At 40.4% G+C, this 24,319-nt stretch overlaps 2 protein-coding genes across 2 annotated transcripts; one reads left to right on the forward strand and one right to left on the reverse strand.

The window, feature by feature from the left end:
• Nucleotides 1-565: 565 nt before the first annotated feature.
• LOC148426541 (protein FAM171A1-like) lies at nucleotides 566-20,921 on the reverse strand. The gene is made up of 9 exons (XM_088410101.1): nucleotides 20,517-20,921; nucleotides 15,429-15,656; nucleotides 14,759-14,851; nucleotides 12,359-12,517; nucleotides 10,820-10,993; nucleotides 6,209-6,325; nucleotides 4,488-4,602; nucleotides 4,061-4,178; nucleotides 566-3,722 (listed from the first exon to the last, which is right to left on the reverse strand). The coding sequence occupies exons 1-9, from the start codon at nucleotides 20,617-20,619 to the stop codon at nucleotides 2,250-2,252; spliced, it is 2,580 nt and encodes an 859-aa protein (XP_088266227.1). The 5' UTR covers nucleotides 20,620-20,921; the 3' UTR covers nucleotides 566-2,249.
• A 781-nt stretch (nucleotides 20,922-21,702) lies between these two features.
• LOC148426542 (rano class II histocompatibility antigen, A beta chain-like) lies at nucleotides 21,703-23,905 on the forward strand. The gene is made up of 5 exons (XM_088410102.1): nucleotides 21,703-22,023; nucleotides 22,326-22,580; nucleotides 22,811-23,095; nucleotides 23,557-23,667; nucleotides 23,774-23,905. The coding sequence occupies exons 1-5, from the start codon at nucleotides 21,978-21,980 to the stop codon at nucleotides 23,851-23,853; spliced, it is 777 nt and encodes a 258-aa protein (XP_088266228.1). The 5' UTR covers nucleotides 21,703-21,977; the 3' UTR covers nucleotides 23,854-23,905.
• The last annotated feature ends 414 nt before the right edge of the window (nucleotides 23,906-24,319 follow it).

Here is a 24,319-nt window from a genome sequence, read left to right on the forward strand (position 1 = left end):
CTAACCTGCATGTACTGTATTCGATGCCTCCCTTCTATAACACACCTGATTCAAATAATCAGCCCATCGGCATAATTTGAATCAGGTGTGATGTGGGAGCCATCAAAAGCATGCAGGTATGCGGCTCTGTAGGAACTGGGCTGCTTACATCTATACACACAAACTCATTCTAATTTATTGGTTTCACCGATGGATCCCTAAAATTGATTATAAGACAAAACAACAGAAGAAGAAAAAAACATGAGTCTATCATTTAAAAAGGGATGTCAACCTCAAATGTTTCTGTACAATATGTTGTATTGAGGCCCCTCTAGTCTAAACAGTATTCTGATGAATATATTGATGTAACACAAAAATCCACCCATTTTGCATATTGCTGTTAACAAGAACATTATATCACGCTAATGAGAGCTCAGGTAACAACCAATCACAGCTCAGCTGACATATCACATGACCTGATTCAGAAAATATAAGTGCCAGGATTGGTTGTTTCCTGAGTGAAAACAACTGTTCTCACAGTCAAGTGAATATCCAAAAAACACAAAAGGTCAAAAACACATTATTCCAGTCGGGTCGTTTATTCAGAATAACTTCAAATATATAATGAAAATGATCAATGCACACACAAGTTGTACTGCAGCTCTGCTGAAACGTTTTAAGGATACCCAGAACACAAACTTGCATTTTTTTTTTAACCTGGCAGAAGGAAGAAAGAGACAAACAAAATGATCTAATATGATTGTTATGCCTATGCCTATTGATCCAGAGTGGATTTGATTATTTCCCAGCACTCTCATCTGGGTATAATCGGTTATTTAAAAAACAAAAAAACAAAAAAAAAACATGCATCACTCAGAAAAACAAATTTGAATCAAATGCTCACCCTTCAAATGCGCAAAAGTAACCTGTTACCTTGGCCTACATTTGTTTTATCCATTCCCTGCTGCACTGCAAATTATCTTAGTGCCTCTCAGTGGGCATGTGGAATAATGTGAGCTGTGCGCAATTTTGTAAAGGAACATTTTCCGCATACTTTTGGTCACAAGCGGGAACGAGAACGACGGCTGAGGTAGAGGAGAAAAGGCAGGATGAAGGCAAAAGAAGGTGACAACTAAACAGCAATCTTCTCACAAAATCTGCATCTTAATAAAAAGGCACTTGGAACGTTGGAAACCAAAGGGGTGAAATACTGCAATTGGTAAGTTTGGTTTCAGTTAAAACAAAGATACATAATATAAAAATAACAACAAAAAATAAGGCTGGCGAAGAAGAAAAGCCCTTAACATATAGGGAGAGGAAGTTAAAATACTTGACGTAGGTAATCAAAATAAGAGTGCTAAAACAAACAAAGGCATCTCAAGCAGGCATATAAACGCGATGCATAGCATTTAGAGCAACATATGCCAGTCAGTGATTCAACTCGTACAAAAACCCTTCATAGTATTCGACAGTATCATTACTGGAGGTATAACTCGTAGTGGTATCACATCTTTGGCCTCCAACTGGGTGTTGTGTTACATTGTCTGATTACACGACAGTGCAGATAGTGGTTTTGTTTCATGTGTAGTTAACGTAAAACACTCTCTTGTGACCTGATAAACTGGTCTTTTAACAAACCTCTCGCAAAAGATTAACGGTGTAGGAGTGACTCGTTATTCTTGTGCACCCAAAAGCACTGCAAAAAAAGAAACAGGAAGTAAAGGAATAGAGTGCTTGTACTGTCAGTGGTCCAAGGCCAATATGGCTTAAGGAAAAAAGTTCCTAACGTCCTTAGTAAGTGGAAATCATCCAGAAAAGGCATATTTCTCTTGTGCATGAAAAAAAACCACCCTCAAGAGTTCTTCAGGCAAGGTACATTCTGCCTGTTAGTGGCGCGTTTACACAGATGAGGGCGAGGGTGTGAAAAGAGGATGACAGTGGTTGTTTCATATGAAAAGGACACAAAAGTTTATAAAGAATCCAAGTTGTCCCTTTGCTTGATGGATCCCAGTGCTGAAGAACACCACTCACAAAAAGTTTGGGGTGGGCGTTGTACTTTTAAAGATGAACCAAATATGCATCACAGCAACTTACAAACTTGTGCATTCAAGAGTTTTGAGGTGGAATTAGGTTCAACTAAAAATGTTAGGATGCCGTTTAGGTTCATTCTGAAATATCTGCGAGCCAACATCCCACATTTTGAGAGTGGAGGATATGTCAGTGCTATATAAAATTTCAATGGGCCTCTCCTCATGTCGTCACCTGAGAATTTACTTCATATTGAAGGCCAGCAGGGGTCGCTCTTCCCTCCTCTGCCAGGGGCTCTTCTTCTCTTCTCCATCCTCGGGTGGCGCGTCATCCTCGGGGGAGGCGGACAGCAGCGTGCCATCCTTCCTGAGAGTCATGCCATCGGACGACGTCAGAAGGGGAGGAGGAGAAGCGGGTGAGGAAGAGGAAACGGATGGGGGTTCCGCATTTATTTGAATGCTCGCTGCTTGTTCCTTGACAGACTGGACAGACCCCAAGTTGCTGTCCTGGGAGCTGTACTTGAGGGTCTCCTTGCTGCCTGCTCCGTCCAGATCGTCCACGTACACCAGCGGGGGGAAAGTCGTGGTTGGCGTTGCGCTCTTGGACAACTCCTTCTCCATCTCTGGCTCCTCATGCTCTACGTCCCGTCCTCGCCGACCCGTTCTGGGCTCGTTCAGGTCCACACCCGAGTCCAAGCTGGCGTCATTGGCGCTGCCGTGCCTCCGCCCACTGCCTTGCGGGGCCCCTGCGCTTGTGGTATTGCCGTGGCAACCGGCCCGCTGGAGGTCGATGTAGGAATGGCGGATGTGAGCATTGGATCGGCCGTCCAGCGAAACAAACCAGGCACGTGGGTGTGGCAGAGGCTTGCCTCCTCTCAGCTCCATTAAAGTCTTTTCCGCCAACAGGGTGTCTTCGCTGTTGATTTCCACTAGACCAGTTTCTCTGATTGCTCCTGGAATGGAAACCAGCTTCTCTCCTTCATCCTGCTCGTTGGGACACGGCTCACAGTTTTTGGGGGTTTGTCCCGAGGACTGCGAGGCGTTGAGTTCGGCCTGGATGGTCTCCAGGTCACTCTGCTCATCCGTCTGCAGCAAGAGGGCTTGACCCGACAGGGGGTGCTCCCCGGGTAGCCGCATGTAGTGAGCAGGGATGACCAGGGTGGGCCGCACCCTTGGGTAGGTTTCTCCGCCACTCAGCAGGTCTACTGATGCGCAGCAAAGCAGCTGGCCCGGTCGGGCGAGTGAAGGGGGCCGTTCAAGATGGTCAACGGAGCGGGAGAGGAGATAGTCAGGGGCTCTGCACGCACCGCTCTCCCCTCTGGAAGGGGAGTGAGGTGGGGAGGAAGGGGAGATGACCACACCGCTCAACTGATGTTCTGACAACGGGCCATGCTTGGCTGGTGATAGTCCGTCTGATATGTGATTGCCTGACGAGCACACGGAGACGTATGACTGACGGTAGCCTCGGTCGGTTCCGCACGACATGGCCGACTTTAGCTGCATCGTCTCGGCAGACTGCCGGTAATCTCTGCTGCGAGGGGTCAGATTGCCGAGGGACGAGCCGTGGTGGCTGTTGCCCAGCGAAGAGCGGCTGTGTTTGCTGTGCTGGATCAGGCTGTGCGCGCGGGGATCCTCACCGCACTCGTAAGCGGTTTGCTTCAGCATCGGTGTGGTCATGTCGGGCTCTGTCGCAGTAGAAACAAGCTCCAAATGCACCTGAGCAAAAAGAAATGAATACATAATTATTCATCATGCAGATTGGAAGTTGATTAAATTCCAAAACTGAACTTGTAAAGTATTATTTTGTCCCCTTTTTTATTATTTTTTAAATCTTTTGGTTGGACAACAAAAAAGCACAGTTTGCACTTCAAGTGGATCGTTTTAACTCAGCTGATCACAGCTTAGCTTGTCAATGTCATATGACCAAACTTCAAAAACAGGTGAGCCTTGATTGGTTGTTACCTGAGCCTGGGGCACCTGGTGCCATTTTCATTTTCATTCAATTTGTGATCTTTTTTTTTTTCTGTCTGACAAGCAAACCGTGATATACCAACCTCATTGCTGATGAGATTGAGGTGGGACATGGACGTCGCTTGGTCCCTCTTGCTGCTGTCCAGACCAGAGGACAGTGTGAGCTTACGGTGAGAGCCCCGGGGCTTCAGACAACGACGCCTGCTCAACACAGAAAGACAGAAACTGGATCATGTCTGATGATTATTACTTGGTGGATCTATTTAGTGACATTTTACCAATAAAATGCAGCTAGGCAGTCACATGACAGCACACAATAGTTTTCAAAGCGATTAATTTACAGTTTGTGAAATATGGCATATTAAATTAACATTTTTTTTTCTCTGAAAGTAAACGAGAGGTTTTTGTATGAGGGTTACATACTCAGTAACAAAACAAAGCAAAATGCCTATCAGAGAGGCAGATACGTCTTAATTGTAATGAAATACAGCACGGGTTCAGGTGACACACCTGCAGTAGTACAGGAGGACACAGAGCAAGCACAGCAAAATGAGTGCCATGCCTCCAAGAATAGCCAATAGAAACATGGTATGGTACATGCCGATGTCTTTCATAACCAGCAGACCTGTTGGAAGGACAAGGGGCACAAATGAAAGAACCAAAATTACAAAATCATTTGCTTAAGGACAAAAAACTATATAGAATCTAAATAAAATGTGAAGGTACAAATCCACTTCCAATGCAGTTGGGACATTGTGTAAAATATTAATAAACACAGAAAAAAATATTTTCAAAAACGATTCCACCAATATTCAATTGGATAAGCACAAAGACAAGGTATTTAATGTTTAAAATGATAAACATTATTTATGTAATTATTTTTTTTGCAAATATTCGAATTTGATTCCTGCAACACATTCCACAGAATTTGGGATTGGGCATGTTCACTCCTGTGTTACATCACCTTTTCATCTGACAACACTCAATAAACACCAATTGTTTTGCTTTGTAGGTGTAACTCTTTCCAATTCCTGCTTGATGTACTATTTCAGTTGTTCATAAGTTCGGGGTCTCCGTTGTCAGATTTTGGGCTTCATAATGCGCAACGTATTCTCAATGGGAGACAGATTTGGACTGAAGGCATAAGATTTTGCTTGGATGGCAGCATGCGTTGCTCCAAAACCTCCATATACTGTACCTTTCAGCATTGATGATGTCATCACAGATGTACGAGTTGCCCATACAATGGGCACTACCACACCCGCATCAGAAAATTTTGAACTTTGCCCTGACAACAATCCTGATGGTCTTTTTCCTCTTTTGCCCTGAGTACACAATGTCCATGATTCACAAACATAATTTTAAATGTGGACTCATGGGACCACATCACACTTTTCCACTTTGCATCTTTCAAATGAGTTGGAGCCCAGAAAAGGGGCCGGTGTTTCAGAATGTTGTTGCTTTATGGCTTTCACTTTGCATGGTAGAGTTGTAACTTACACTTGTAGATGTAGCAACAAACTGCGTTAACTGACAATGGTTTTGTGAAGTGTTCCTGAGTCAGCAGTAATATCCTTTGCACGGTTATGTCTGTTTTTAATGTCGTGCCACCTGATGGATCAAAGGTCACGGGCATTCGATAATAGTTTTCAACCTTGGCGCGCAGCCATAGAATATTCTCGAAATATTTTGATGATACTATGGAATGCAGATGATGGAATCCCTAAATTCCTCATAAATAAACATTCAGGAACATTGTTATTAAACTGTTTGACTATTTTTTCATGCATGTGCTCACAAAGTGGTAATCCTCACCCCATCTTGTGAATCCTGTGAAAAAGTGACTCTTTGTGTGGACCTCCTTTTATACTCTATCATGACATTCACCTGTTTCCAATTAACCTCTTCGCCAGTGGAATGTTCCATGTTCTTTGAGCATTCATCAACTTTCCTCGTCTTTTGTTGCCCCGTCCCAGCTTTTTTTGAAACCTGTAGCAGGCATCCATTTTCAAGCTTGCAAATATATGCACAAATAGGTTCATAATTTGAAACATTAAATATCTTGTTATTATAATCTATTCAGTTGAATATAGGTTGAAGATCATTTGCAAATTATTGTATGGTACTCTGTTTTTATTTCAATTTTACACAACACCCAAACTTCATATTTGAATTAGGGTTGTAGATTGCCATTTAAGGCGCAATGCGAGTCAAACCACAATGAATCTTACTTGACTGGGGTGGCGACATGGCGGCCACCCAGTACCCCAGCTGAGGAGCAATGTAGGTGAGGATGAGTTGGTTGTCTACTCTTCGAACGTGACCCCAACTGCTCTTTATCCAGGAACCTGTACAAACACACGATTATGATCACAGAAAGTATTTTATCATCAGTTTCTATGCACTGTAATAATCTTCAGGACTATAACATGGATTAGATGACAAGAAGCACAGGTGTCGAACTCCAGTCCTCGAGGGCCGGTATCCTGCATATTTTTTAACCTTCTCTCTCAAACACACCTGATTCAAATGATTATAAACATTTTCAAGCTCCTGCAAAGCTTGCTGAAAAGATAATAATTTGAATCAGGTGTGTTGGCGAGAGAAAACCGTAAATCATGCGGGATGTCGGCGAGGACCGGCATTCCACACCTACGCAATAGAGTAAGTACAAGAAGTGCTTGTTAAAACGTTTCTTAAGGGATTACGTTAGCAGTACTTGTCCACACGGTGGCAGCATTCTACTAAAATTCACCTTCACTCAAAAAGAGAGCAGGGAACTCGGGTGGTGCTGGGCCTTGTTCTTTTATTAATTCGCACTATTAATCAGAAAATAATTTCAAATGTCACCTCTAACAAAAGGTGATAGGTCTCAGAACAACACCTGAGTTCCACCCTATAAAAAACGTTTCATCATTACTCATTTCTTAAGAGCAGGGCCAAGGAGGCTCAAAAGTCTACATTTTGCATTATTATTTCTATACATGTTTTTTTTGGATATAAATAATTCCAATTATATTGAAAAATAAATAGTTAAATACAGAATGTAAGTACAGCAGTTGGATCATTTGGACTTGGTCATAATAAAAGTAGCTTGCATGCTTAAAAAGTGAAGGCACCACTGCTGTAGATTGTACCACAAAAAATCCGGACTTGCAATAAAGAGAAAAACATGATTGCACATTACGAGGAAAAAAAAAATGAAAAGATAAACTTGGTTTAAAAGTTGCTGCAGAATTTTACAAAAGCAAACAGTACATATACCATTATAATAAGCACTTCTGGGGAGGATTTTGCAAAATTCCACTTTGGTAAAAGTTTCCCCCCTTCCAGTGTAGCCCTGACCTTCATAATATTGTACCAAGCCACTTGAAAGACAGGATGAACCTGATGAAAAACTAGCTGCAATCTTGGCAGTGCCACGACCAAACCGCACAAACAGATTGACTGACAGGCTCTTCAGAACAGAGGAAACGTTCACATGCAACTTCCCATGGATGTCAAGGACAACACGATGGAGCTTGACCCTTCTTCTGTGTTTGCTGGCACATTAGCAACCTCAAATACTCACTGATCTTTAAGGGGACAGGAAACCAAATAGGATAGATGACTATAAACAACATGGTAAACGTAGGAAAAACCCACTGCTAACAGGAAAAAACAGTACAAATGGAAGTGGAGATAATAGCGAGAAGCAAAGGGAGCTACTGTGTGACTCAGCACCTCAAGCAACACACACCAATCACTGAGTCATGTGACCAGCCCTGCCCGCACTTACCACAGTTCTGTCTGAGGAGGAGGCTTCCCTGCATGTCTCACTTGGTTAATATCAAAAATTGATGTTGCCATGTTTTCTTTCAACACATGGCCAGCTAAGTGCATGCTTGCCTGATCTATTAATAAACACAGGCTTGTCTGCAGCACAAGATAAACAGGTTTTCAAGTGACTGTGCATGAGTGTGTGTGTGTGTGTGTTTGTGTGCACATCCTGCAAACCTTTTACCATGCTCATGTATTCCTCCAAATGTCTAAAACGTTTGCCTCTCATTTATGTCCTCCTTTCAACCAATGCATTACTACAAACAGGCGCATAGTTGCTCGGAGAAACCCAATCAGGTGTCAAGTGACTCTTGTTTTGTTATTTATTTGGTGCGGTTGCTGGGGAACCAGGGATGTAGCCCGCAGAGGGGTCTTGGGATGGCTTCTGTTGTGGAAATACTGCAGCATGTGCGTAGGCTACAAATGTGCATGTGTTCCCTGCCATTCTAACAAAGCCTCTTTTGAAGCACTGGACCATTGAAACGCCAAAAGATTCTCATAATAATCACACAATGATTCCTTGAGATATGAGTAAGCAGACAAGCCCTAATTATGCCGTTTTTATGCTTTGACTTGCAAGCAAAAATTTGAGATACAGATACTTCCTTTTTCCTTTTGGGGAAAAGTCAGGTAACTGCAATTTTCCCTTTTGCGAGATGCTATTGATTAACATATGAACATGAAGTAATTGATGACGTGTCTATTGAATGCTTTTGAATGCTTTTGCTGAACAAAACAGCAACATGAAACTTGTAAACAGACTTTCAGCTGAATGTAAGTTAGTTAATTTGATCAAATGTCCTGCCTATGCTGAATTAAATGACTGTTTAATTTTTTTCTAGTGACATGTGATGTTAGGTGATTACATTATTATCGAGTGTATCCAGGTTTGTGTTCGGGGTAGCCACATGACTAATTTGTTCCACCCAGTCTGCTTGAGCTATTGCGGTTTTGCTGAATTTTTCTCCAAATGCCCATTTTGTTTTGTATTCTCTGATGGTTCAGTTGATATTTATTGTACAAATAAAGGTGTCACAAGGGGAGCAGACTCTGGACCAAGAAGCAGACAGGACATGGAAGTGGAATAGACCTTATATACAAAAATCTGATGCAAACCCCAGCCAGCAAAGAAAACTAGACCTGGGAAACTAGACTCGTAAAACTACAATTAGAAAACCATATAAAAATAAAATAGGAAGAAAGATTGACATGACAGCTTGTGAGCTTGAAGTTCCGACAGTGTGTCACTGAGCTACTCAAACTGAAAAGCACCATACCGCACCTAACCTTATGTGATAAAAATAAAGTACCAAATAGGAGAAAAGAAAACATCAATGACCCAACCGGTCACCATCAGTCTCAACAAAAGGCTTGCCCCTGAACAGATGACTCCCCCTCTCCATCTGCAGTTGAGCAAATAAATGCCCCAGCAAATCCACTTTGCTGTGCGCGCTATGCATACAGTTCATAAATCCATAGTGTAAGCAGCATGCTTTGTATATTACAATGTTTTGCATCACCAGCTGTGAGAGCTGCAAAGTTTTCAGGTTTAGGTTGAGCACTGCAGACATGTCTGATTCAAAAGATGATGTCATCATTGACTCTGACTGGCATTTGCAGGTGTGTCACACTGCGGGGACTGTTGCAACCATTGTGTGGGGCCAACAGGGAAGGCTTGGGCTGGGTCTGCGTAAACTAGTCTTGTTATATTTGAGATAAGACTGCTCAGTACACTACAACTAAAGCGACACAATTATGAAATTGTTGGGAAGAACAAAATGTACGTAACTTAACATGAACCCAACGGTAACTGAAGTGAAGAGACCAGACTCATTTTAAAATTTAATAAGCAGCAGTATAATTATATAATTAATTATATAATAAAATAGTTGAATAAACAGATGGAGTGGGTGAGTGGGAGCTGTTTAATAGTCTGATGGCCAGGTGGAAATAGTCATTAGACCCGCTTTTCATTATTGTGCAATTGGATATGCAAGGATGTTATACTTTTACACCAGATGCCCTGCAAGTCCATTCAGCAAGCCTCCCTTTCCATTTTCTCAATGTTAGCTGATTTCAGGCCCCTTTTTTTCTCTCCCACAGGACAAAAAAAAAAAAAAATAAATAAATAAATAAATAAAAAAAAAAATCAAGGATACAAAAACAGGTCCTTGGGATTGAATGTCGAGATTTTTAAGCCATAAAAATACTTGCTTGGAAATGAATTAATGCATCAGTCACTCATGATAAAGAGAGTTTATCTTATTTTAGTTTTATCATACAGTGGCATATGATTTTATTGTTTGTCTTAAACTAATTATTACAGTAACAAAGTTGATTTAAAAAAATGAAAACAAATTAACTTTGAATGAAAACCAAATAACTTACACATTCTTTATATACAAATTGGGCAAGACTCATTTTCAACAAATCGTTACTTGATTGTTTTTTTCCACTGTGGTTTGAAATGGTTTTTGTTATTGTTAAAAGCCGATCACTCAAAATCATGCTAAAATAAGCAATTACTTTTCTTTCCTTAAAACGTTCAAAAAAATTTTGCAAGACTATCAAAGTGCACGATGACAGTAAAAGCAGTGATTGAGCAATAATTGTAAGTTATAGTATGGCCTTTTAAGCACTTAAAAGTCAATTGTTACTGCATCTCATGTCACTGCAATCCCCAGACATCATGCAAATATGCCCGGCAGTGAATGTAAGCAGAATTTAAATGGCATCAGATGTCAGATTTGCAGTAGGTAGGTTCTGACCTTCATTCACGGCTCCACCTCAAAGCTACATTTATTTACTTGCAGCTGTTTACCATAAACTTGTGATTTGCATTCATGCTGCTTTTCCAATTATCTATTGAAATCATCCTTACAGTAATTAAAATGAATATGACAACATTGCAGTGATTGCAGCGATGATGTGGATATGTATTTCAGAAAAATCCATACTAGACATCCGACCTCGTGCTTGGAAGAGCAGTAAGCGCCTATGTGTGTGTTTCTGTCAGTACGTACCCAAACGTGGGTCAAATCTCCAAGCAGGGACATCGTTTTCCTTCAGGACACTGTCTGAGGGCAGTGGGATAGACACTGTGATTGGCTCATTCACCTGCAGCTCCAGCCCATCGCTAGCCAATAGGTGGACGGAGACGGCCAAGACAGGAGTCAGCTCCACAGGCTTGTCTGCTCCTTTTTAGGAGGGAGAGCAAAAGGTGGGGGTTTAGAAACATAAAGTAACATAGATAAAGGAGAAATGTCAGGAGGGGTAAGATAGACAGGAAAGAAAACAAGGGAAGGGCAGGAAAGAAAGCGAAGAGTGGAAAAAATGGGAGGTTGAAGTGTCACAAAACGTAAATGTGTCTGCCGGCGGGGAGTGAAGTCTTTTGAGGGCTATTCAAGCTGAAGGAGCAAAAAGCCCTCACACACGTTTTACTTTTTTTTTTTCTTTCCAGAAAAGGAGGAAAGCCCACTTGCTTCAATTTAAACTTAGCAGATGACCATGACCTGGATGACAGAAGGGATAATTGACTTATTTTGCAATATTCGGCAGTAAAAAGTTAATTTAAGTCTATAATTAATCTGATAAGTAAATTATTTTTCATGGAGAATTGATAACTTAAAAAAAAAAAAAACTTTTGGTGATTTGCTGTCGACATCTCATGTACTTAATGCTTAGGTGACAGCTAGTCAGGGCTGAGCTTGTGAATGTCACATGACCAAACCCATAAAACAGGTGAGATGTGAATAGCCATTACGGGAGCCCTGAGTACATGTGATGTCATTTTCAGTCAACAAGTAGCAAAACTTTTTTATGGTTATCAATTGCACAATATACATTTAAAAAATTACTATCAAATTAATTATAGGCAAAATATTAACATTTTACTGCAGACAATATTTGAATAAGTTTTGGATGCCTTTGTTTGCCAAATTCCAGGTTGATGAAAACACAACCACAATTAAATGTTATTTAAAATGAAAATATTATTTTAAGTATTTTTTCAAATCATTGTCACACTACAGTCTTTTAGTAATTTCAGACAGCTACTTCTTGTTTATATGTTGCCTAAAAATGTCTCAGTGTTTTGGTTGAAAATTTGCTTAAATATTGTTAATATTTGCTCTTCTACTATTATTATTATTAATGGTATTTTGACATAGTACTTTTGCTCTGATTGCTCCGCAAACGTCTTCATTTGTTCTGTTTGCTAAGGCAAACGATGTGGTGCTTTTGATTGTGCAAAGCACATTTAGGTTCCCCTCTGTATGAATAAGCTATATACAGTATTCTTTTTGATTAAATGCCAATTAAAAACGGAAAGATGAATGAAACACGACATGATATCCGGGTAGGAGGCTTATGATAAAGCAGGGCATGCACACAGGGGTTATTGTGTTTCAGAGGGTCATATAGACTAGAGAGAGGCCTGCCTTTCTGATGTGCTGTTATCTCGTATCTCCTCTCTAATCCCCAACTCAACCCCCCCACTCAGCATCACTCCACATACAGGAGTCATGATCCTCTTTTTGGTCTTCTCTGTCTGTTGCACCTACCTGTGCCATTGCCAACAGAGACCTGTAGGTGGGGAAAATGCTGGATGTGTGAGGTGGAGTCAGCCACAGTGAGTAGTGCGGTCAGATTGGCGTAGGACGCGTTTGCAGGTAGTGTCAAAGCTCGGCGCTGGAAATGAACACTGGGCTGGCGTTTAAAACCTTGCAAGGGGGCAGAAAAACTACAGTCATACACTTGTTTGGGGGACAAATCGCATGAGCATAACTGCATTTTTGTTGGCTCATTTACACACTGAACAGAGTGTGTTGAGTTTACAGTGCCCATTTTTATGGTCACTCGCAGCCTGTGGACTGTTTTCTTTCTTTTAACTTCAATTGTTAATGTTTTTTTTTCTTTGCATTAGGCCATTGAGAATTCCAACAATAAATCTATTATTTATCCTGTCTCCTGGCATCTAGAGAATATCAATAAGGTTCCATAAATAGGAGAAATAGTACACCACTTTTCTGGCTTGGCAAAATGATATCATTGTGGTCCGGCACAACATTCCTGGGTGGTGAGCACACACATCCAGCTGTGTATGAGTGTTTTGTCATTTTTGTTTTGCTTTGGGTGATCATTCTGTAGCGAACTAATGAAATGATGGCTTGAAATTTGGGTGTAAGAGCTGAGATTTTAATCTATGACCTGGTTTGTTTAAAAGGAAACAACCCTGTTTCTGTTCATTGTGCATCCCCTTCCTAAACTCTTCACGCTTTTCCCCCCACTCAACTCATGTCTCACCTCATGTTCCTCCTTCTGTTGGACACTTTTACCCATCCCCCCTTTTCTCAAAATGCTCCACCCATCTCCCCATTTTTCAGCACAGATTGGATCATCTTCCCCCTCACGCCCCCCCTCCATTTCATTCTTTTTTTCCCCTCGTGCCACACGCCAAGGTTTATCTCTCCCCAGGGCTCGCCTCGTCGAGACAAACATTTAGAAGTGTGTCAGACGGGACATAAACTACCCCGCAGCAACAGTTTACATGTTAATGGCGTCTGTATATTTATTGTCTGTCGGTGAAGTGTATGCTTTAAATGACTCCCTTGTCAGTCCAAAAACACAAAAGGGTCAGCACACAAAAAGACAACTAATTTAATTTTGCCTGATTGAAAAAGCTCCTTCGAATACAATCGCGCACATGTTCAAAGAGCCTGGCAAATGACATTATTTGTGTTTGTGTTTGCAGACCAGGGTAGGACTTATATAAAATACTGAACACTCGAGACCCGTCTTGACTAGAGTCCCAGTAATACATGGGCAATATTTCTTTTAAAGATGACAGATGGCATGTTAATAAAAATCAAATATGCATGAACTACGGCTTGACAAAATGTAAAAATGTACTACGCGATAAAATGTATGGATTGATGGATGGATGGATGGATTTAGAAGCATGCAGCTTCTAACTGTTCGGTTTAATCATTCACTTAATGTGACCACTAAGGTGTAACTTGTCATTAGAACTTCTATTTGAGATTATTAATATCCAAATAAAGTGCTGTTAAGTGATGCATCTACATTATTTATTTATTTTTTTACATTATTTTTTAGAAACAGATCCATTTGTTTTCTTAAAATACTTTATGGGCATTTTGTACATCACAAAATAAAGTCTTTCCTTGAAATACAGATTAAATTCACTCCATGACTATGCTGGTAAATCAAAACACCCATATCTTGAATCTGGTTTTTGATACAAATTAAAGTCTATTAATCTTTTGTATGCTCCCCCAAAAAGACCAACTCCCTTTTTTTTTTTTTTTTTTTTTTTTTAAATGTCATCGATACAGCCCCTGGTGTGTTTAACTTGGCCACTAGAAGGAATGAAGGATAGTCATGCAGCTAGAAAAGCATAGAAAAAAATCTAATTTGTAGTCATTTTTCACAGAGGATAAAGAATATACTCTCTTGCTATTGTTATACAATATAATCCATCCACATGCGTTGATCTGGCCTTTCATGCCCAAATATACCCTGCTTGAAGCATAAAACTACCACATAAATGATTTTTGTAAGCCTGTCGATAGAGGTTGCATTGTTTGCATTAAGAAAAATTTGCTAAGGTGAAGCTATGTGATTTAACATGTCATTCTTTTTACGTTTTAGTTTTACAGTATTATTGTTGTCTGATAATTTTGCAAATGATTTATTTTTTATTTAAACTTTAAAAAAGGGTTGTTGTATTTATTAATTTATTAATTTGATCAAAATTTAACTGTCCAGCATGAGTGAAAAAATTATTAAACATTTTATTTTGGGGCCATATTGTCACTAGCCCTACGTCACTGTATATGTTGCTTAAAGTTGGCAGCATTTACTCATGCAAACACCCTGGAGCCACTATAATAAGTTGGTTGGAAAACAAAACAAAACAAAAAATAAGACACTGCATTTACCTTGGAAATCTGACACGATCTCCACCACATCCTCAAAGACAGTCAGTGTAGCAGCTCTCTCTGGTAGAAGATTCAGGCTAATGGAGGAAAATACTGCAAGACAGACAGCAAGTATACACAGTGCATTAACAGAGCAAATTAAATTCTCCAATGCAGACAATCCTGCTTCTACCTGACTATAACACACTGATTACTATCAGACATTAACAAGTCATTGAACCATCTTTATACATTTTTAATAATGCCTGCTTCCTGTCGGCAGCACAGGACACATGCCTAACCGGGCAGACTGCACTTCTTTCGTTACTCTCCCTTCCTTCCTTTCACTTCTCCATTGTTCCGAACTGGTAAGCGTGATAATCCAATTGGCTGGCGTTCCCGTTGGCTTATAATAACCCCCCCCAACCTCTCTTCTCCATCACAAAGCAATGAATGTAACTTGCACACACTGTCGTTCAGCGGCCCCTTTGAGAGATGAGCATGTGCGTTTGTTAAAGGGGGCTTAAGCAGGCCTCCACGCTAGCTATTTGGCAGGGAGTGTAATAAATTAGTAATGGAGCTGGCCACTCATTAGCTCACACACCTGGCATGAACCCATACATTTCACACATTCAAATGGCAGCGCATGAAGGGGTGTGCAATAGACTGGTCCACTTCATTTGACACATACCAGGTAGCCGGGAGGGTGTCCACGGCACAGAATTTGGCACATATCCGGGTTTGGTTGCGGTGATGACCAGCCGGGTCCCTAGACGGTATGGGAAGCGGAGGAAGGCGTTGCCGTCAGCTTGTGAGGTTTCCGTGGTTACCAAAGTGTGGTTGGCAAAAAGCTGTATGGATGCTCCTGCCAAAGGCTGGTGAGTGCTGGCATCGCTCAGGTGGACCTTCAGAGTCACGTCTGTGAACACAAGACAGAAGGCTAATAAGATTTTATGCCTTCGCTGTAATACATAATGAGCCCGTGAAAATAACCTCTTAGACAGACGTTTGGTTAGTTGTTCTGCCCTTTGGCTCCAGCCTTCAGAGAATGAATTCCACATCTCAACCTGGTGACAACTTCCTGGATTCCTACCAATGCAACTTCCCCTCAAAAACAATGGCCCATTTCCCTTCATCCAACATAGGCTGGGGCATACAAAAACAAAAACATCTCTAATAAACAGCAGTTAAAGCATCAAATCAAATCTGAGCAACACATTATGTCTCAGATTGTCAGTGACTTAAGTATATTTTTGTAACTATTGAGTAATGTTGCCAAACCCTTGACACTACTAAGGAAGCCATCGACGAGAATAACAAAACGTCATACTTCTCTTGCAAGAGCAAATACGTTTATCTTAACTCTTCAAACCTTTAAAACTTGTTATATGCAATAATCAAAGAAAGCCATTATATTAATGAGCACTCAATGTGGCAGGTACACACTAACAGGAAGAACACAAAAAAAAACCCACACACAGCTGGCTTTTGTTTTCTTTAGGCATAAGATAGGCTATTTCAACTCGAGGTCATAAACAATTTGCCGAAGATACCGATGGCCACCACACCACAGCTCTTGTGTCATCAGTAATTGAATTTCATGCTCTCCTTCTTACTTCACTTTCTTATCCTCCTCTTTCTCTGCCTCTTGTTTGCTCTTCTGTTTTTTTCCTCTAATTCTCACTCTCCTCACTCTTCCTGCTCCCTTCATTTTACTTCAAACCAAGAGCAAATAGCTTCCAAGTGATATAACATTGTGATTTTCTAGGAATTCTACGAACAATTATGCATATATGACATACATATTACATCTTGATATTACACATTACTACAGCTGTTTCTTAATTATTGTGAGAAATCAATAACATGATCAGGGTCTTCACATAAACTGGTAGCCCTTCATATTACTCAGTACCAAAGAAGTAGCTCTCAGTTTCAATAAGGTTGGCAACCCCTGATCTAGTGTCATAGGTTTTATTTTGTAATACTGTATTCATTTTCTGTACTACCAGTTTAGTCATTGCCTAAAGGTATATTGCCAAAGTGAAAAACAGACAGGTACACACCTCTGCTTTGCTCTGAGGCACTTGTTTGATCATTGACTGCTGATTGACCCATGGTAACCTTTCAATTAGCCTGAAAGGTTTTTCCACTCCCTGACCCTAATCATGCCCACCTCCCCCATATGAAAACATCTGAATTTTGCCTGTGTTTTGTGAGCTCACCTTTAGCAACATGCATGCAAACCCTCCCCCATTTCAAGATCCCACGGACGACCTCTGACAATGTTTATGTGAGGTCAATCCAAGTACAATCTGTCCCTAAAAACAGAGCTGCACCAAATCATACATTGGTAGAGATCCTTATTATGGCGCGTCATAATTTGAGCTTGCGCAAACTAAAAGCATGACAATTTTTACAGGGGTGTGGCGTGTCCACTTTTTGACCTTTCACTGCATTCTTCCTTTTATTACATTCACACAAGCAAGGCAGAGTCTTGGAAGAGCACCAAGAGAGCGCTACAAACTCTAAACTGCATTTTGACTTGGTGCATGTCACGACCTCACTTCCTGTTCTACTCCCAGGGATCTGTTGTTAGGGGTACCAGCTGCACTCACTTTAAAAAACACTCCCCTGGGAGAGGCCGGAATGACAGGCAAGAACTCACAAATGCAAGAGACCCCTCCCGGCTCTCATTCAATAAATCAGCAGTAGGGTGACATCATTGTTAAACAAGCTAAGCATCTCCTTTGCGCTCTGTCATGGGAGAGAAAGGAAGCATGAAAAGGAACTTCAGATCATAACTCCTTAGCCACTCCATATCAACATGGATTTGAGCACCATATGGAGAATAACAGCATAAAAAGCCTGTCCAATTTTCAAATGCAACAAAAACTGCAGGATGGCAATCTATGTTTGCTTACGAGTTAAAAATACAAACAAACAAAAAAAACAAGAGTGCTGTACCATCCATGTCTGATTTATTAAACTTTGGAACTACATTTGAAGTGGTATCTCTATGGCATATTTTAGTCATCAACTTCACAGGTTCTCTCATTTATTATCATTTTTATTATTTCTGGCTCATCAGCTAGAAAATTGCATCACTGATGACTTATGCTTACAAAATAAAGGCATGTCAAATGTTACAAAGGTGTCACTTACAACGCAATTTAGCAATACATTGCTTTATGTTCCAATTAATTTGCTCTTAACTTGAGAAGAAAACCTTGTACTGTTCCTATCACACTATTAAAAAGCAGTAATGTTTACCTGCAATGCTGAGTAGGAAAAATACTGATGACTTGAAGGTCCTTTCATCAGTACTGACTGGAAAATAGCAAGACAGACTCAGATTTGTCCAAATATGATCCAAGTAAATGCCGCACATGGAACGAAGGACAATGGAAGGAAATGCTACCATGTCACAACTGACAAGTATGGATGTGCGCACGTTGTCACAACAAATTGGTTCCCCGAGCTTGTTTCAATACATCCAGCAAAAAACAAAACATAACAACACTAAATCTGCAACACTACAAAACACAACAATATCCAACACAAACAAATCAGCCTACCCTGCTCAAAATTGCCCTTTACTCTCACAGACCTTGCTAGGATCATACAAGATGAAGCAAAGGAAATATCTTGCTATTTCTTCCATCATTTAAGATATAGCAATTTAAAAAAAAGGCTTACAAGCATGGGTGAACATATTTTTTTTTCCGTGTGTTCACATGAATAACAAGACATAGTACTTAGTATGCACCCTTTATTTCATTAAAAACTTTCTTCAGTGCTCAGTGTCACTCCCACATTAGTAGCACCGTCTGTGTGTGTACACAGACAGCCTATGTCTTCGAAAGGTATTATGACTACATCAGTTATGGTTTGCATGGTTCGTTCGGGAGCAAGTTTAATTAGTTCAAGGAAGTCAGAGGTAAATTATCTGTCAACTGTACAGTATAGTGACAAAGTCAATGATCTCCTTCATGAGACGCAGACCAGGGAGGCAGTCCAAGCCGCTTCAGTAAACAAACAAATATTCGTTGGATAGGAAGACATAGGACGAGTGTGCTTAGATTCATGAAAGAGACAATTATGTAGAGTTTGCATTGTTCTTCCAGTTTGTCTCGCCATCTAGCAAGAGGGTCACTAATTATTGCTTCTCAATTAGCTTGTTTGCTTGCCATAAATTGCATTACATTCATGTGCTCTTTTCATACTTGTCAAATAAAAGATCAGTGAAGGAATTTATCCTGGTGACAAGGTAAAATCCATTTTCCAATTTCCACTTTTTAGGAAAAAAAAAAGTCAACTTAATTTCAATACATGGAATTGCTAGCTGCCTCATCCTTGCGCATCACCTTGGACAGTAGTGCTCAGGATTATTCAATCAAGGCATTGTTGACGAAATTACTATACAAGTGTCCCAAAAACTAAATATGTTTGGATTTCAACAATGTAGTTTCTTACAACAATTGTATCTGTATAAGCTATAGGAAGGGACAAATAGCACGGCAGGGGCTGATGCTGCTATTTTCCCCTCATCTGGATTAAAAGAAAGGATGGGGAACTAGGATTGATCCAATTAACTCAGCAGGGGATAGGGTGGTGAGGTTACATAATCAGGCCAGGAGATTTAGTGGCAATCAAGACAGCAAATCTATCTTTTGGTCCAAGTAGCTGCCAGTCCACTCAGGTACAAAATCAATTAGCAGCCTGACCTAGTTTGTACTAACTACTTGTACAGTTTGCACAACCAAATCTAGGGAGATACAAACTGTAACACAAGAGTTGACCAGACACGTGTGGCAATGATTGGCACTACTACTACAATTAGACAGTGAGCATTACAGTAAGTCTTGCTTCATTCAGTCACTGCCTGACATGCACAATCTGCAACAGAATCTATTGATTGATTTTCTAGAATATTGCAGAATTATACAACGTAAAAACAATTGTTAATTTTACCAGCAATAGTCAGTTCTGAGTGGTCAGAAAAGTCTAGCGGTGGACATACTGTATATCGAAATTAATTGTTAACACTGAAACTGAGTTTTGTTTGTTTACATTCAACATGTAATGAATATTTAGGATTCATGCCATTAGGGGTGCTCAGCATAGTTATGCTGAATTGTCCCTTGAGCACAAAAGTTTGATTCAAAGTCAATTGAAACTCAGAACCTCATAAGTATAAATCTGTAGTGATTTCCGTTACTAAACAATGTTGCTTCACATAATCTACAAATTGAGTTGTAAAAAGAGAAAAATGTATTTGCATTTACACTGTTGCTACCAATAATGCAACGTTTGGCTAATGTTCTGTGATGAAATGTGACCTTTAAATTGCACATGCAATAAAATGTATTACAAGCTAGCCATGGGCTTTCAACGGGAGTTCACCTTTAAGTTTCTATTTGGTGACTGTGAAGGTTTGAGTGCAAATATGACTTATATTTATCCCTCCCTTCTTGGTCTGCCCAACGAGATTGGCGCCTATCAGATACAACGGATAAATCAAAACAGGCCTGTGTAAAGGATGAGCTCGGTTAGAGAACGGACTACAAGGGCGTACACAAAGCTGGACATAAAACATAAACTATGCACAAGTTTTGTCAGCCTCCAGCTAGCCTGGCTAACATTATAAGCTAGCTAAGTTTGGGTCCCATCAGCATCCCGCTAGGCTAGCGGTGCCATTAGCTTCTAAATACTACGAACCACTTTCATTTCTCGAAACAGGTCCAAGTGGGCCAAAATGTTCGGAATAAGTCTTTACCTTCCTCCGACGTTTTGCTGGAGCCTTCTGAAACAATAAGTCCGATAACGAAGAGTACAAGCACGGCGGTCCGACTCCTTTTTGCTTCCACAGCCCGCATCATTGCAGATGGGAGTATCAACGGCTAAATAAAGAAAGAATAAAAAGGAAAGTAGCCGCCGAATCTTTTCGGGTTTGACAAACTCAACAAACGCCCAAATTGGCGTTTCCTCTAATTAGTCCGTGAAGGCGGCGAGTCTCCATGTTTAGCAACATCAGCACTGCTAAATTAAAGCTGTTTCTCGTCTTCCGTAGCGCATCCACAGCCCTTCTTTCCTTGCTTTCTTTTTCATCGACGAGCCAGGGTCAGAGAGGGAGGCAGCCCTGAGCCTCCGAGAGCCACATGTCCAAAAAACAGCACCAACAGGCGACTATATCCATGCGAGGCTTCGCTGACATTTATGAAACTCTGTCGCCCCTTGCTGGTAGAACGCCGTATTACATAATAATCATTTTTAGTTGCGTCTTTCAAAAGCGAAGCAAGAGCTAGTTTAGATACGGTATATAGCTAGATCTAGCTTGCTAGTTATCTACATATGTTTACAAATATCAGCAAAAGTTAAGCAATTTGGGCCACCACCTCCAAAAGGGCCCGCCACATTATTTGAGAAGGGCTGGGTTAGTCACTAATGCTAATGCCAATGAATGTTTGAAAAACACAAAAGTGATTGGGGACCACTGGCCTCAAGGGTTAGCCAGCTCTCATGCAACAACAACAAAAACATTAAAATGGTAAATGGACTTTCACGGCGCTTTTCTACCTTAGGTACGCTAAGCACTTTACACTAACTAGTCATTTACCTAGTGATGACACAGCATCAGGAGGAATTGGGGGTTCAGTGTCTTGCCCAAGGACACTTTGACATGGTCTTGCTGGGCGGGGATCGAACCCACAGCCTTTCAGCTGGGAATTGACCACTCTACCACCGAGCCATACCGCCCCAAAATTAAAACAACACACAAAAAAAATAGTGGGCAGATTGTTTGGACTGTCCTTTTATGTGTAGCTCTTATGCTGAAAAAGTGTGAGCAGCCATATTAAAAAAATAAAAAAAAAATCAACTGGAGTAATTACGCCAAAAAGAAAAATGGGAAGACGGTAACTACTTCCTCATGGCACAGGGAAACATTCACAAGAGAGGCATTCTTCTGCAAGATTGAAGTTAGTTTCAGAGGCTTTAATTTAGGAACGTTTTGTTTTACATTTATTATTGACATAACTGTTTTACAAATACCAGCAAAAGTTAAGAATTTAGGGTCGGTGATATTATTTTTGGAGGAGGAGTGTGGCTACTGTAAGAGAATTGTTTAAGCAAGCAAAACTGGTTCAGTGGGCTTTTTTTTTAGTGACGTCCAACAGAGCATGGGAGTATCAGTATAAACTTCATCCTAACTGTTGGTTTGTTTTTTACGGTTGTCGCGATGCGTACTCTCATCATCATTCTCTCGTCGTTGTTTTTTCATGCAGGTGAGTGCATTTTAAATAGACTATGGAATTATGTGTGTTCAGAACTAAAGGGCCACATTATTGTTACAACACTAGTGAATCTAATTACAAACTTTAAAAAAGAGGTTCAGATCTAAGTGGAAAACAATGGGGAATATTAACATTTTTATGTTCCCAATTTCAAAACATTGGGATATTACTTAAAAGATCAAATATTTAATGTTCAAAATGTTTTATTATATAATAACATATCGGTAATTTCCAAATAGAGTATGTATGTATTTTTCTTTCACGGCGCTGATTTATTACTTTCAATGTTACAGATGCTCAATATGCCTATGGGCAGGTTGAATGCAAGGGGACCTCCAATGATGATGCGGTTACTGTGGAGAAAGTGTACTTAAACAAGATGCTTTATCTCCAATTCAACAGTACTTCAGAAGACATTATTGGCTACACACACAGAGCAAGGGAATTAGCGGAAATTGTGAAAAATATGCATTCAGAAGAAGCAAAAAAAATACTACGCCGATGCAAGAAATGGATCACAAGTGCATATGATGCCTTGTCACAGAAAGGTGATGTTTTAACCTTTAGAAAGCTTTGGGGCATACAAAATCAATCGTAATCAATCAAGGGTTGAACTAGATGCATTATTTCCCCTCTAAATGTTGTTGGGTTTTTTTGCTTTGTGCTTTTTGCAAAGGGAAGACTATCTTATTTTGACTTCCTTCTCTCCACATGTCCTGATACATCTCAGTTCAATAAGATTTCTTTGTCACGTGTCGTGTTTTTCGCAAAATTGCAGTTGAGCCAAAAGTCCGGCTGCAATTAGCCAAGACGGCGGCGGACAGTAACTCTCAAGCTACCCTCGTCTGCAGTGCGTACAACTTCTATCCAAAGGATATCTTGGTGACGTGGCTCAAGAACGGCAAACACATTACGTCTGATGTGACAACCACTGAGTCACTACCCGATGGCAATTGGCTGTATCAGAGGCACTCACACTTGCAGTACACGCCGACGCACAGGGACACAATCAGTTGTATGGTGGAGCATGCCAGCTTCGAGAGGCCGAGGATTTATGACTGGGGTACGTAGACAGGTGACGTTCCTCCAAGTGCAACTATTGACTAGCCGCTCTGTGTCAATTTTGACCTGATTACTGCCAATGATATAGAAACATCCAACAAAAAGCATAAAAAACACAAGTGGTTATAAATTAATGTAAATTGTCAAAACAGGCAGAGGTTCAAAACGGCACCTCGTGTGAATTCCTAAATGCTTGCAAATGGAATTTATTTGATGGCAAAGTTTGACTGAAAGACCTTAGATAAAGACAGGCTGATTGCCACAAGTGGAAAATTGTAAAAAAAAAAAAATGCTTTTGATTTGATGCCCTGGCGATTTTGAAATCAAAGCAATTTTTTTTTTGTTAAATCATATATTATTTTAGCCACTTTGACCACAATTGAATCAACGTTAGTGGTTCAGTTTCAATATATAACCTACTTCGTCATTTATGTCAATAATGTGCTAAGATGATCATTTCAGAGCCCATGCAGGAGTCTGTGAGGAATAAAATCATATTGGGATCAATGGGGCTCATCGTGGGTGTGGTTTCTTTATCTGCTGGCTTGATTTGCTACAGAAGAAATATGTCAGGTAGGTGCCAAGTTTTTCAGATTTTCTACAGAAAACTATTACATCATACTGTACAGTGTGCAGCCATCTGAGTCATTGAACGATGTTGTGTGTTTCATCTTGCCAGGCCTAGAGAGAGCCTCAACGATTGCAATGCAGTCAGGGGATGGCAGGGAGACAGCGACTCACCTCCAACATGAAGAGTAAAAAAGAAAGAGACAAAAATAAAAGTGGTTAAATAAAATGTTATTCAATATTAGTTGTGTGGGCTTTGTTTTGTAATGATATTCTATTTGAATTTATAGGTATGAATTCATTCATTCAGTCAAAACTGTTGGATTTGTTGCCATCATGTGAGCAAAGGTTTGGACAAAGAAGCAGTTAGGACACCGGAGTGGAAAAGTAGAAAGACATTGTACACAAAAAATCAAAGTAATCTCAGTGAGTAAGAAATGAGACATGGAACGGTAGACTCAAAAACTGGACTCAGAAATGAGCTAAGAAGACATCTTAAAATGACAGCTTACCTACTTGAGAAGGCTTGCATATGAAGATACGTGTAGTTTTCAATCAAGTGATCAGGATTTGACTGTCTCCCTTGTCAAGGTCCGTATCGGGAAGACAAGCTTAGCTTGAAATTGAATTGCAAGTAGACCACTTCTTGTTTAATCAT

This window comes from Hippichthys cyanospilos, chromosome 3 (assembly GCF_059441005.1).
Source record: "Hippichthys cyanospilos isolate Australia breed blue-spotted pipefish chromosome 3, RoL_Hcya_1.0, whole genome shotgun sequence".
NCBI lineage: Eukaryota > Metazoa > Chordata > Actinopteri > Syngnathiformes > Syngnathidae > Hippichthys > Hippichthys cyanospilos.

Bases quoted from the DNA above. Each gene is read 5' to 3' on its own strand.
- LOC148426542 (XM_088410102.1), top strand. From the start codon at position 21,978: ATGCGTACTCTCATCATCATTCTCTCGTCGTTGTTTTTTCATGCAG. The intron at 22,024-22,325 runs GTGAGTGCATTT...TCAATGTTACAG, and splicing joins GTCGTTGTTTTTTCATGCAG to ATGCTCAATATGCCTATGGG. The intron at 22,581-22,810 runs GTGATGTTTTAA...GCAAAATTGCAG, and splicing joins TGATGCCTTGTCACAGAAAG to TTGAGCCAAAAGTCCGGCTG.
- LOC148426541 (XM_088410101.1), bottom strand. From the start codon at position 20,619: ATGATGCGGGCTGTGGAAGCAAAAAGGAGTCGGACCGCCGTGCTTGTA. The intron at 15,657-20,516 runs GTAAAGACTTAT...TTGTGTTCACAG, and splicing joins CAGCAAAACGTCGGAGGAAG to ACGTGACTCTGAAGGTCCAC. The intron at 4,179-4,487 runs GTGTGTCACCTG...TGTGTTGAGCAG, and splicing joins GTCCTCCTGTACTACTGCAG to GCGTCGTTGTCTGAAGCCCC.